Source organism: Chrysoperla carnea, chromosome X, assembly GCF_905475395.1.
Source record: "Chrysoperla carnea chromosome X, inChrCarn1.1, whole genome shotgun sequence".
NCBI classification, from domain to species: Eukaryota; Metazoa; Arthropoda; class Insecta; order Neuroptera; family Chrysopidae; genus Chrysoperla; species Chrysoperla carnea.
This window is the reverse complement of record NC_058342.1, coordinates 458218-473186: the sequence shown is the minus strand read 5'-3', so window position 1 is coordinate 473186 and position 14969 is coordinate 458218. Positions and strand designations below refer to the sequence as shown.

The 14969-nt window shown below is 32.6% G+C and overlaps 1 protein-coding gene across 1 annotated transcript; it reads left to right on the top strand.

Moving 5' to 3' along the window:
* Nucleotides 1-12830: 12830 nt before the first annotated feature.
* Nucleotides 12831-14065, top strand: LOC123302267 (protein ALP1-like). The gene is made up of 3 exons (XM_044885129.1): nt 12831-12973; nt 13050-13287; nt 13361-14065. Exons 1-3 carry the CDS (start codon nt 12861-12863, stop codon nt 14063-14065), a joined length of 1056 nt encoding a protein of 351 aa, XP_044741064.1. The 5' UTR covers nt 12831-12860.
* Nucleotides 14066-14969: the final 904 nt, after the last annotated feature.

Genomic DNA, 14969 nt, shown 5'->3' with positions numbered 1-14969 from the left:
TATTAAGTAAATTTTTTCATAATTATATAAAGAAATTTTATACTGATATAAGTATTTATATATTATAATATTTATTTTAAATATAAAAAAATTTATGACAAAATATATTATTAGGGTATTTTTTGAGATTTATATAAGATTATTTTAAATGAGAATTAATTTATATAATTATTAAAATATTATTAATTTTATGTTATGTAATTTTAATAAAAATAAATAATAATAATAAATATACAAATTTTTTAACAATTTAAATTTTATATGATCTAAATTATTTTGTTAAGTACGATATGACATATCATTGTTAGCTTCGTTAAGAAACTTTGTAATATAAAATAATAAGAATAATTATAATAATATTAAATATATAAATAAATATAATAAATTTGATATAAATTTTTAGTTCATTCTGTGTATAAATCAAAGGATACCGAATAATTGGTAACGGATGCGATATATAGTATCGAGTATTAAAACATCATATATAAATTTATCTTGTTATTCAAATTTTTTTTTACTTAACTTATGTATTTAGAAAATATATAATATTATTTATATAATTGAAATATAATTGACATAAAATCTTACAAATTGAAATTTTATTAATATGTATCAAAATAAAGTAACGAGTAACGTATTGATATAATATCAAAGGATACTGATTATTTAAATAACGAATACGTTATATATTGTTTGTGTAACGAAGTTCACTTGGTCATCTAGTTTAAAATAAAATTTTCAATAGAAAGTTTATATGCTTTTTTTTTTCTTTTATTATTAAACCAATGAATTGAAATTTAATTCAATCAAATTTGAAACAAGTGCATCCTGATACTTTTATCTCTAGTAAAGCTATGAGTATCATGAACAGTATTGTTATCTAATGATATTATTTTGATAATATTTTGTGAATATTCTTATAGTATTTTGTCTAAATATCATCATAATATGACATAAATGTCATCATAATATAATATTATTTTGATAATATTTTATGAATATTCTTATAATATGTTACCTAAATATCATCATGATATGATGAATTATTTCCATAATAACATAAAAAAAAAAAAAAAAAAAAAAAAAAAAGAAAAGAAAAATTAATTTATATTTATTTAAATAGATTCTTTAAAAAAATATTATAATATATGATATATAAAAATAATTTTTACTCTTATTTTAAATAAATTTGTGGCCTTTTATTAAAAGGCCTATGATCGATGTATTATTATTATAAAAATTAATGCAATGTTTTTAATTTATGCTTTCTTTCGGGTTTTTTTTGGTAATAACACTGCTTGAATGTTTGGTAATACACCACCTTTAGCAATTGTTACACCAGATAATAATTTATTTAATTCTTCATCATTACGAATTGCCAATTGTAAATGACGTGGAATGATACGAGTTTTTTTGTTATCACGGGCAGCATTACCAGGTAATTCGAGAACTTCTGCAGCCAAATATTCCATAACAGCAGCCAAATATACTGGGGCACCAGCACCTACTCGTTCAGCATATTTTCCTTTTCGTAATAATCTGTGAATTCTCCAACAGGAAATTGTAATCCTGCTCGGCTTGATCTTGACTTTATCTTTCCCTTAACTTTACCACCTTTACCTAGTCCAGACATAGCGAATAAATTTATTTAATTAATATTTTTTTGTAAATATAATCACACAGATGTGTACGTTTCGGGGATTGTAACATAAATGTTTAAAATGTTATTTGGGTATTTTACTTTATAAAATATAAAACTTTAAAAATGATCCAATCACCTTATAGTATTATTTTAGGCCAATCAGAGAGTAGTATTCATTTTTATTGTTATATCTATCTTCGCGTATATAATACGCTAGTTGTATACATGACACGCTCCTCGCTCATTCGTTCTCTGAACACCGTTTAGTGCACATCTAGTATGATAACAAGTGAAGTGAGTATTTTTATTTTTACAAGTGTTAAAATTAAAATCAGTGTTTATAAATACTATTTTTAATATTTTTAAAATTCATAAGAGTAACTTATTCTTAAAAATTATTTACTTTTTGTGAATAATTTTTATTTTTATTTAATAAGAGTAAAAGATTCACCACTATAAGAATAGTTAAAGTGCACAAACAATCAAAACAAATTATCGTCCAGATGGACGAAGACGGTAGCCTCCCTGGTGGGAGTGCTTCCACGTCGCCAGATTGGCAACTCGTTGAAAAACGAAATAAAAACACAACAAAAAACAACAAAGAAACACCAAGAATACGTACAAATTCGAACACAAGTTCTGGTTCCAAGAGACCACGTCCTTCTACACCTGAAGAAGTTACTCTACAAAACAAATTCGCGGCGTTATTGTCCGACGACGACGATAATGATGACTTTCCAAAATTACCGCAAGGTAAGGATGGTCAAATCATAACCAACAAGCCAACACCAAACAACACAACAGCATCTACAACAAACAACGAAAAAAAGGAAAAAAAGGCTCCCAAGCCTCCTCCGATAATTCTACATCGTACGGTTCCCAAACCAAAAAAATTCGCTGATTTAATCAAACAATTCTGCCCAGATGGTTTTCACCTTAAAAATGTAGGATCGACACCTCAAATTCACACAAACTCGAACACAGACTATATAAACATCAAGAACCAGCTAATTAATGAAAAATTACCATTTCACACATACACTATCAAAAGTGAAAAACCTTTTTCATGTGTACTACATGGACTTTATAACGCATCGACAGAGGAAATCCAAGAGGAACTCGAAGAATTAAATGTTCCATCTACAAATGTGTTGAAAATGAACATCAAAAACCAAAACAAACACCTATATAAAGTTGACTTTCCATCAACAACATCTTTTCAACAAATTCGACGAATCAACACACTTTTATCAACTAAAATTTATTGGGCCAAATACCAAAGAGGTAGCGGCCCAACACAGTGCTTCCATTGCCAAGCATTGGGGCACAATGCTTCAAATTGTTTCCTAAAACCGAAATGTGTAAAGTGTTTAGGAGAACACGAAACCAAAGAGTGTACAAAAGACGCCCAAACAACACCCAAATGTACATAGGATATTTAAAAAAATTAGAAGAGCGTCGCATGAAAAATGCTACACCAAGATTCATACCTGCACCAGCGCCCAAATTCAACGTATGGGCTCAACGATCCGCCCAACGAGAAGAAATGCAAAACCATTCAGTTCCAACAACATCTAATATTGGGGCAAACCCGCAACAGCCAACATTAAACACCAACAGTGCTCACAGTGACTTCTCTATGTTAATGAGTGAACTAAATATTTTAAACAGTGTGTGCGACATAAAACAAATGATAATTCAAGTGCGTGAATTAACTTCCATCATGCGATCTAATACAGACCCTATGGCTCGTATCCAAGCCCTAGCCATTTTTGCAGCCAACTTAAAATGAGGATAGTTAATTTAAGCATTCGCAGTGTCAAAAACAAGATCAACTCCATTAAAGCAATGCTAGTGAGTGAAAAAGTGGATATTTTAGTGCTTACAGAAACGTGGCTTAAACCTAAACACAAATTTTATATCAGAGGTTTTACCACGTATCGAAATGACAGAATCACCGGCAACGCGGGGGATGTCGCTATCATCATCAAAAACAACATTCAGCACCATCTACTACCAGTGCCGCAAACCAAAAAATCGAAAGTGTCGCCATCTACATCGACAGCCTGGAAGCCAACCTATATGCAGTTTATACACCCACACAGGTACTTGATAAAAACGATCTTTACATTATAACACATAATATTCCAAAACTTTATATGATGGGTGATTTAAATGCACACAATAAATATCTAACCAACTCAAGTAAAAATAACAAAAACGGCATTGTGCTAGGTGAATGGTTTGATGAGAACCTTAATTTCTCATTCAACATTCCCGGTAGCTACACCAGACTAGATCCTGATGCCATGTTAGACGTCACCATCACAAATGCTCTAACCCCAACTTGCTCAATAATAGATGGTCCTGAATCTGATCATCTCCCGGTGCTAAATATTATTCAACACACACTCCCCAAACCGCAACATCGTGTGATTGCAAATTTGGAGGATGCAAACTGGAAGGAATTTAGAAAACATATCCAAAATGACATTCCCAAACAAATAAACATACTTACAAACTCCGACATTGACAAATACATCTCCATACTCACAAATTCCATATTACAAGCCGATAGTCTATATATCCCCAAAAAACCAATCAACAACAAACTTAAACTAATTATCAATAATGAAGTTCTCTTCATTAATCAATCTTCAAAAATTAATTAAATACTGTAGGCATCGCTACCAAAAAACTGCACAAAGTGCTTACCTTAACACGAGAAAAACTCTACAAAAAACATTAGAAGCAAAGTTAGCTGACATTAATATTCAAGATAAAAACGACAAACTTAAAAAACTTGATCACTATTTGGAACGAACTAAAAAAATTCAAAAAATTTAACCATAACATCCCCACATTAGCGGACGAAAACGGACTACCAGTAAACAATAACCTTGATAAAGCAAACCTCCTAGCCGAAGGCTTCCAGAATGCATTCCTCCTAAGTTCTAATCTAGCCCCTAAAGTTGAACAAAATAAAATTCAAACCATTGCTCAAGACATCTTGTCAATTTAAACCCCTCCTGAGGACATAGATCTTGTGTCAAATACGGAAATAAAAAACATAATTAAACGATTGAAAAACAAAAAATCATCGGGTGATGATCGGATTCAAAATTATCATCTTAAAAATTTAACAATCCAAGCTATTAGCCTTCTAAAAGTAATATTCAACTTCTGTTTTGTTAACAACTATTTTCCATCTAAATGGAAAGAGGCCACTGTTTTACCTAAACCAGGTAAACCATCGCATCTACCTCAAAACTATCGTCCCATAAGTTTAATACTGCAGCTCAAAACAGGTTCAACAAAACAAAAGCAGTTGCAAATAAAATACGACCACTTCTGACAAGTGCTCACCTTCCTCTTCCCAGGAAAATTCAACTGTACAAAGCTTGTATAGTTGGCACGTTGTCATATGCTATCGATGTGTGGAGACCCATAACCGCCCAAACAACCATCAAAAGATTACAATCTTACCAAAATAGGTGGCTCAGGTTGATAGTAGGTGGCGACACTCAACATGACAGCGACACCTACCACTTACTCACTAGCATTGACAAAATTGGAGATCTAATCAGAAACAGAGTTTTAAACACCAAAAACAAATTATCCAGACACTCAAATCCCCTACATAACACCTTAAAAAATAAAACAAATCGGTCTAAAAATGAACTAAAAAATTTATTACCATTTGAAATAATTAATTAATTATGTAAAATCTATGTGTGGAAATCAATAAAGATTCATCACCACAAATCCCACAATAGATTTATTTTCAGAATTTTTTCAGTTTTACTTAAATTGTTATTTTTATTGTTAAAAATTTTATTTTTGTTATTCTAAAATATATGTAACAAAAATATTATTAATATTTATATAATATTCTCTATATTATATGTATAGATATATTATGTGTATAGAAAAAGTTTGGCGTATTACTTCAATATGATATCATAACCAAAATGTATCTCTTTTAACACATAATTACTATTATATATCTTGAGAAAATTACATATTAATATGTTATTTTGTTTAAAAAAATATTTCTTATCAATAATATTTTTATTTTTTGGAATATTTAAAAACAATACAAAAAATATAAATAAATATATTTTATATATATCGTTAATGATCCTTCCGCAGGTTCACCTACGGAAACCTTGTTACGACTTTTACTTCCTCTAAATGATCAAGTTTGGTCATCTTCCCAGCAACATCGGCAATATCAGAAATATTGCCGCGTACCAGTCCGAAGACCTCACTAAATCATTCAATCGGTAGTAGCGACGGGCGGTGTGTACAAAGGGCAGGGACGTAATCAACGTGAGCTTATGACTCGCGCTTACTGGGAATTCCTCGTTCATGGGGAACAATTGCAAGCCCCAATCCCTAGCACGAAGGAGGTTCAGCGGGTTACCCGAACCTTTCGGCCTGGGAGGACACGCTGATTCCTTCAGTGTAGAACGCGTGCGGCCCAGAACATCTAAGGGCATCACAGACCTGTTATTGCTCAATCTCGTGCGGCTAGAATGCCGCCTGTCCCTCTAAGAAGAATTATTTGTACGCCGGCAGTAAAAACCACATCAAAAAACTGCGTACCCATACACCATAACATATGCAACATAAAGCACAATATATACAAAATATAATCTTGATCGTTAAATCTCAAAAATACATGCATATATAAATACAATACATAACACACATGAAAATGAATGAAATGGGAAACAAACAGCCGATGGGCCTTGAGATGCCGGTAAAGTACGTCTATTTAGCAGGCTAGAGTCTCGTTCGTTATCGGAATTAACCAGACAAATCGCTCCACCAACTAAGAACGGCCATGCACCACCACCCACCGAATCAAGAAAGAGCTCTCAATCTGTCAATCCTTCCGGTGTCCGGGCCTGGTGAGGTTTCCCGTGTTGAGTCAAATTAAGCCGCAGGCTTCACTCCTGGTGGTGCCCTTCCGTCAATTCCTTTAAGTTTCAGCTTTGCAACCATACTTCCCCCGGAACCCAAAAGCTTTGGTTTCCCGGAAGCTGCCCGCCGAGTCATCGGAGGAACTTCGGCGGATTGCTAGCTGGCATCGTTTATGGTTAGAACTAGGGCGGTATCTGATCGCCTTCGAACCTCTAACTTTCGTTCTTGATCAATCAAAACATTTTTGGCAAATGCTTTCGCTTCTGTCCGTCTTGCGACGATCCAAGAATTTCACCTCTAATACTCGATTCGTAAGTTATTAATATTATGTGGTAGGAAGAAGGCAAGGAATATTTTTAGGTATTCATGTTTATTACAAGTCAATTAATTTATTGCATAACTAATCACATTACATTTAACAATACAATACACTTATCATTATAAACACCATTAATTTTTTGTATTTTAAATTATATTACAGCTAACAATGCAATATACTTATTATTATTGTTCATCTTTATCATTACAATCTAATGGAACATTTAAAGAGTCAATGTCGATATCATCGTTTATTAAAACAGTATCATTATCATTATCATCCTCATTACAATTTTCTGAGTATTCATTTTCAGTTTCATTAATCAAAATATCGTTAACTTGAATCGGAGTTGAACTTCCGTCGAACATATTTGGTGTTATTAAATTATTGTCCTCATCATAAATCCAACCGCATTCTTCAAATGCCAACGTTATGCAATGTTTGTTTCTTGCGTTTTGCCACAAGGCATTGACATAAATGGTTCTTAATATTTTTTGTTTCAATGCCTGCCAGCAGGGTGGCATTGAGCCGGAATCGTACTGGCGAACGCCATTGAAAAATTTTTCTTTAATCGAAAATGAAGAAAACACAATCTTGTATGCCGTACATTTGACACGTAAATTGTTGGAGTGTTGCTATTTTTTCTTCATTTTCGATATCATCAGGATTATTCAGTTCAGCAAACATTATTTGATATTTTTCATTACTTTTGAGTATTTCAAATGGTCTCGATTTTCCTTTCTTATAAAAACTTGCCGTGAAATCACATCCTGTGTAAGCATGAAAACCAGGCAAGGCTTTACACATATTTTCACCTAAAATATTACCTAATTTAGTGCAATTTACGCAATTTTCATCAACTTTTCGATTTGTTGAAGACACTAACCAAATTTCAAATTGTCGTAATTCGAAAATGTGTCCCAATAAAATTACTAAAACATCAGTATCAGACGATTTTACGAGGATTTTTGAGTTGTCAGGACATTTGCTAAGATGAAATATTATCCTAGTATCAGCCTCTTCGTGAGTACATTGTAATTCAATTTCCTCTGTCTTAATTACTTTATTTTCGATTGCAATATAAGAATAACAGTTAGAACCTACAGTTAAATAAATTTTTTTATTATCAATAACAAAAGACATATCAGAATTCTCCCAATGTTTTTCGAGAAACTTAATTAGCGCTTCCTTGAATTTTTTATTTTTTAAACTTTTCAAAAAATCATTTGGGCTGCTTTGTGATGGTCCATTTATACTGAACGGAACGTCTATTTCATTTCTATTAGTTCTCTCCGCATCTTTTATACTCGGAATAACGTACCGATCAAAAATAATATGTATTTCAGATGCTGGGCTATTACAGATTTTTCTTAAAATGAATTCAGCTACTTTGCCGAATGTTTGTGGAATTGCTGGTCCTAGTTTATGCAGAAAATAGAATCCATCAATTATTTCAATATCTATATGTAAAGGAAATTCTGGATCACTGAATTTTTTTATTTTCTTAGCTAGAACAGACTTATCGGTTTTATGCATCTCGCCTGTACATTGGAAGAGTGCGGGTGGTGCTGGTGCAAGAGGATATGACAAACACGTTTCAATACTAATTTTATGATTTAACGCAAGTGCTAACAGTCTACCAAAAACATCACGTTCCATTCTAATTATTGTTTCTTTATTACCATCACGGCTCCTAATAGATTTTTTTATGCATTCTGAACTAAAATTTGAAACTTTTAATCTCGGAATAGGGGATTCGAATCTCTTACAATTAATGTTACATTCTGCAATAAATGCTACTTTTCTATTTCGACCAATATCATCAGCTTCTAATAAGAATTTAGAAACATTATCTGAAACCGATCTACCAGTAACAATGTTGAATAAATTATTTTTATTTATACTGCTGTCAAATGGATTGATGTATTGTTTGATCTTCGACATTATGCTCTCAGCAGCTTCCCTATCTTTTTTCCATCTACTTTGCTCTAATTCTCGAACAGAATCATCATTTGCAGTCAAATTCATTTCATGTAAGATTTTAGAAATAATTTTTGTTCGCATGCTATGGCTCAGAGCCCATCGTTGTCGAGCTCCAATTGATGTACTAAAATGTGTTACACCTGTTAACGAACTTGCAGCATCCGCATTAATTGTCTGTTCTAATGTTAAATCGACTGGTGATCTTGAAAGTGTATTTGATGTTCGTTTAACACTAAATGCGCCCTTTAAAAATTCATGATATAATGGGGAATCAGTCATTTTTAATTTCATAAGATTACAGCAATACATAATGATCCAACGACAGTAGTTTTGTTGATTGAAAACAAAAAACCAGTTTGCCATACTATATAATGAATCAATATACAAATCAAAATCATTGGTACGAATGCTCCTAGAAAATCTAAAGTATAAATTTACTAGCTCGATATATTGTAAATAAAATGGCGCAGTTTTTCCGTATTCACCAGTCGATATTTTTTCGAGATAATCTTGGTACTTTCTAACAATATCCTGCAGTGTCGTTGATAGATTGAGGGGGGATGTACATTCGACTTTATTATTTAGAATTTCAGTTAAATTATCTACTATCAAAGACGGTTCGAGTTCGTTAGTCGATATAAATGATTCAAGTAATAAACTTTGCAGAGCAACCGAAAGTAGGGGATGAATGCGTTTGCATCGGTTAAAATGCTTGCTGGAAATGAAACCATTCACTGATCCGGCTGCTAAAACTTGCGCATCGACTAAAATATCAGTAATGCCACAAGAATCTATGTAAGATCCAATTGCTTTGAAAAAAGCCATTTGAATGTGAAAAGCACCTAGATTGATGAATAAATTATCAAATTTAGGACATTCAGTTAATTGTATTTGCATCGCCATTTTAGCAATGGCAAGATCATAAGTCACAATTATTCTAGGCTGATTACATTGTGTGGCAATTTTTTGTGAAATGACCATTGTTTCATAAACGACGCTATAGTTTGTAGGTGAATGGTTTAGAGGTGGTAAATAATCAACTATCTGTTTTTCACTGTTATCGATGGAAAGTTTACTATGAAAACCTAACCACATTGGTGTTGATGGCAATAAAGAAAAACATAAACTCCATACTATATCTTTTATAACTGCGCTGTCTTTGGAGACTCTACAGCCGCTTATCATTCCAGAAATATCACTAAGAGGTAGAAGGGTATTTTCAGCAACAGGATTTTTGGGATATGGTGGAATATCGAGACCAAAAAAATCAAATTTCCGTCTTCTGCGATTTGTCGAATGCTCTTCATTTTCAACAGAGGTACTGGGTCTTGCAATCTCTAAGGTATTAGATGCTGGAAACTGATAAACTATACCTACAGTATCATGTAAAGTATCCTTACCATTGATTGTATCAACAAACCTATCATAATTATCAAATGCTACATTAGTGCATAGAGTATTATCAGCTGTAATACTTGATGATAAGATATTTTCATTTTCACATGCGACTGTAGTCATTTCCGTTTCTAATTCCTCAGCAATATTATAACTGACCGTGGATCCATAATTATTTAGCATAGTCAATAATTTCCGACTGTTTGTCATGGACTTTACCGCTAAACCGAGCATCAAATGTTTCGATGGTTTAATTCTACCTTTCGTAGTACAATAAATAATATCTTGACAGATTGACTTTATTTTTACTAAATCATCATCTGAATTTCGTCGCCTATGATCGGGACCTTGAATAAGATCACACATGAAATTAAAAAGTTCCTCAGGAACTTGACATTCACCTCTAATTATGTCGTCGACTGTAATTTTAGCTGGTAATTTATTGGGTTTAATCGCATTTATCGAATTACGGACAATATAAGCGACATTTTGTACTTTGTTATTTTCGCTTTCAACAAAATCTGTTAAAACTTTATTCATTTGTAAATTTTTTTTGTGAACTATTTTTTTATTATGCGGAGCACTAGATGAGGTAACATAATAGCTACTACTTCATTGTATTCATTAAGAATTTTTTCCTGAAGATTTTGTGGTGTATAATCACCAAAACAATTGTCAATTCCTTTAATTTAACATATCACAGCTGGACAAAGTGTGCTTTTTGCGCTCCCATGTGCTCCTCAGGTAGATTGAAGAGCGGGTATACTTTCGGGAGTGCGAGTGAGAGAGAAATAGGGTATACCCTATTATAATTGTTCCTTTGCAGTCAAACTTTGCCCAGCTCTGGCTTATATCAGTTTAAGAAATACAGGTAGAAGACCATTTCTATATATTTGTGTTCCCAACAGGGCAGGTAAGAAATTGGAGTCTACCTGTCTCATTCCCACTTGCATAGTAGACAAAGGAAAAAGTGTAATAAAATTTTGGGCTTGTTGCTGTAGTTAAAGTGTAAGACTTTGAGAGAAGCAATTGAAAACTATTTTGTAAGTGAACAATTAGCAACAGTTGCAGTAAGGTAAAGACCATGGACACTTAATGCTACAGAGTGTATTATTTCCTTCGTTTAAATCAGGGCTGGGCAGGCAGTACAGCAATCGAAAGCAATAAATATGTTTTCTAAACTTACCGTGTTCAAGGTTGAACTGACATCCATTGACATTGTTGTATCACTCTCGGGAAACACGTCAGATCCTTGCGAAACGCTTCCAGAATGTTCTTGGAGCAACCCTACACTTGACGAACTACATTGAGAATTCTGCAAAAAATAAATAATTTAATTTAGAGCTTTCAGTTTGAGTTTAATGTAGGAAAGTTTTATCAAGTACTATTGAATATATAAAAATAATTAATGTATCGTAGTCATTAAAAAATGTCAAAAAAGTAATAATACTTACATCAACATTTCCAAACATTTCATTCAATTCTTGACGATATTGCGCTTTTAGAATTGTAAATTTTTTCAAACACGCTGAATGATAACCAACATTGTTGTCAGCATCTTGAGGCACAATAATGTCACTATATTTGAATTGTTTAACCACTCTGTACTCCAATATCTGATGACATTGTTTTAATTTCTCATCAGTGAATTTTAAAACATTGGCAGAGTTTCCACACAAAAAAAATTCATTTTTAGAACTTCGAAAATATTTATTCAATAGAAAAATATATATTTAATAAGAATATCACACCACAGCAAATAAACTCGACAGAACACGATGAGATCAAATGCTCTACTGGCATAGAGTAGAGAAGCGTTACCCAAGCGTTTAGGAATGAACACGTAATAGAATCCCTACCCTGTCATATTTCCCCCATTATATTATAATAAATATAACTTTGACCATAAAGCAAATGGTCAAAATTCTCGTCGCCTCGACGCAGATGTACCTGAAAGAAGTGAATAGAGGGAGACTTGGAAGTTCCAACGCAGCTTGGTATAAGTTTTTTTATCTCTCTCACTCTACTGAAATCATACCTTTAAAGAAAATGAAATTATTTGTTACATTTACAATTAACTAAAGGTGCAATTTCATGCTGACGCTTGACGCTGGTTGAGAGCGTCAAATCTAGTCACGTGGTCCAATTTCGACTAGAGCGTCATCTTTAATAATTCTAGCGTCAAATCAACGAGCGTCAAGCGTCAAACCTCATAACCTTGCGTGAAAGCGTCAAAACAAAAAAACGTAAACAGAATCTGTGACTTTATTAGTAAAGATTGAGTATTTATACGTAGCTGGATATTTTATTACAAATCAAAAAATGATTGGTGCCAACAAATATCAGAAATGGATTTACGAATGCCAAAAAAAAATTTACGAAGCAGAGATAGCTTCAATTAAGCGAAAAAGAATTTTAGCAGCTCTATTATTAAGTGAAATGTTTTCTGAAATGAAGAATAAAAAAAGAGTTTATACAAAAAAACAGTTCTGGATTCATCCTATATTTAAATTACGGCGTGAACATGGCTTTTTTGAAGCGATATTTCCGACTTTGAGTTCGTTCTCTGATAAATTTGAGAACTATTTTAGAATGTCATCAACCCAGTTTGAAGAATTGTTGTGTTTAATTGGTCCTTATATTTGCAAAAAAAAAGTAGTAAGAGAAACTATCTCGCCATCAGCACGACTTGCACTGACACTAAGGTAAAAGTTATTTACAATATTTTTCATGATAAATAATTAATTTCATCATTATGTTTATTTAAACTTCTGTTATTAGATACTTAGCAACGGGAGATTGTTTAAGTTCAATATCTTATCAATACCTTGTTGGTTTCTCAACAACTGTGAAGATAATAGAAGAAACATGTCAAATTATTTGGGATATTTTGAAACAAAAAGTACTCCCATATCCACTAAATACTGCTGACTGGCTCAAAATAGCAAATGGCTTTGAAGAACAATGGCAATTTCCGCATTGCATTGGTGCAATTGATGGAAAGCATGTGAGAATACAGGTAAAACATTGTTTAATTTCTTTGCTTACAATACTCGTCGAACAATTTATATATTTATGAATACTTCTTGCAGTGTCCAGACAATGGTGGTTCATCATATTTTAACTATAAATATCATCACAGCATCGTATTATTAGCTATTTGTGATGCTAACTATTCTTTTACTTTTGTGGATATTGGCGCTTATGGTCGGCGCAGCGACGGAGGTATATTTCGTGACTCTGAAATGGGTAAAAAGTTTGAGAAACGAGAGATGAATGTTCCAAAACCGGAGCTGCTAACGGTTGATGGCATGCCTTTACCATATGTATTAGTTGGTGACGAAGCTTTTCAGTTAACTAGTTTTTTAATGCGACCATATCCTGGAAGAGGTGGTCTTAATCAAGAGCGTCATATTTTCAACTATCGGCTTAGTCGTGCTCGAAGAACAATAGAAAATGCTTTTGGCATATTGGTTAGTCAATGGAGAATATTGAAAAAACCAATAGAATCTACTGTTGAGAACGCAGTGAAGATTGTTCAAGCAGTAGTAGTTCTTCACAATTGGCTTAGAAAATCTGATAATGATAATACTTACATTCCATCTGAAATGGTAGATAATGATGGACCAAATGGATTTGTACCTGGACTTTGGAGAAAAAACAGCGATTCCGCTCTAGAGGACAACAAAGCTTATGGTAACAATTTTAGCAGTCGCATAGCTACACAAATTAGAGAAGAATTCTGTGTCTACTTTAACTCAGAAGGAGCTGTTCACTGGCAATACAACAGAAATTAACATTTAAAAAAATTGTACAAAATATTTAAAAAGACTAATTTTTATATTAATTATTTACAAGAATAAATTGAAACAATTTTTCATTGCACTTTTTATTTATTACGATGAAAATTATAAAAAAAAAACTTGTATCAGTTTTCGGCCGAAAACTTCTGACCATATTTTTGGACCAAGTTTAAAACTTGCATGCATGCATCAAAGTGATAATTTGCGGGAAATTTCCTTATTTGTTCAGCAGCCCCACTCAATAAATGGTCAATTAAATCCATTGTAGGTTTTTCGGGTAATACTAATGGCGGATTTTCTTTTGACATAACATCAACAAGACGGTTTATAGCTTGTATTGATGAGCTGTCTTGAGACTCATTTCCTTTATTCCTGCTACGTCTGGACTGACTAGAGATTAAACATTTAGTATAAAATTAAAACTATTAGTATTATTATTATTATTTTTTATTATTATTCATCTATTTCATGTACCTGGTGTGCTGTGATTTAGATGAGAAATATTATCCTCCACGGCAGTATCGGTATCGTCAGTAAAAGCGTCAGAATTGATTTGGTTACTCTCATTTTCGTCCAATTGGTTGTTACTTGAGCTTTCGACATTACTGCTGGTGCTAAAATTTCTCAATATTATTAACATCGAATGATCAATTCTCGTTATAATTTTAAAATTAATTATACTTACTTTTTTAAAAGACAGGAATCTCGCAAAAACTCACAACGTTGGTAGAATTTCCAATTTTCTTTTGGAGTAATTCTCGCTGAGCCACTAGCCCGATGTTCTGCTCTGACTATTTTTCTATACGTGTCACGAAGACTTTTGAATTTTGTTTTTGCATTCTCGGCGCTGATAACATCTGCAATTTATTAAATTCAATAGGTTTATTAACGCAATTTC

Excerpts from the sequence above, each read along its gene's own strand:
- LOC123302267 (XM_044885129.1), top strand. The coding sequence starts at position 12,861 with ATGTCATCAACCCAGTTTGAAGAATTGTTGTGTTTAATTGGTCCTTAT. Across the intron at positions 12,974-13,049 it reads CGACTTGCACTGACACTAAG|ATACTTAGCAACGGGAGATT; the intron begins GTAAAAGTTATT and ends TTCTGTTATTAG. Across the intron at positions 13,288-13,360 it reads GAAAGCATGTGAGAATACAG|TGTCCAGACAATGGTGGTTC; the intron begins GTAAAACATTGT and ends TACTTCTTGCAG.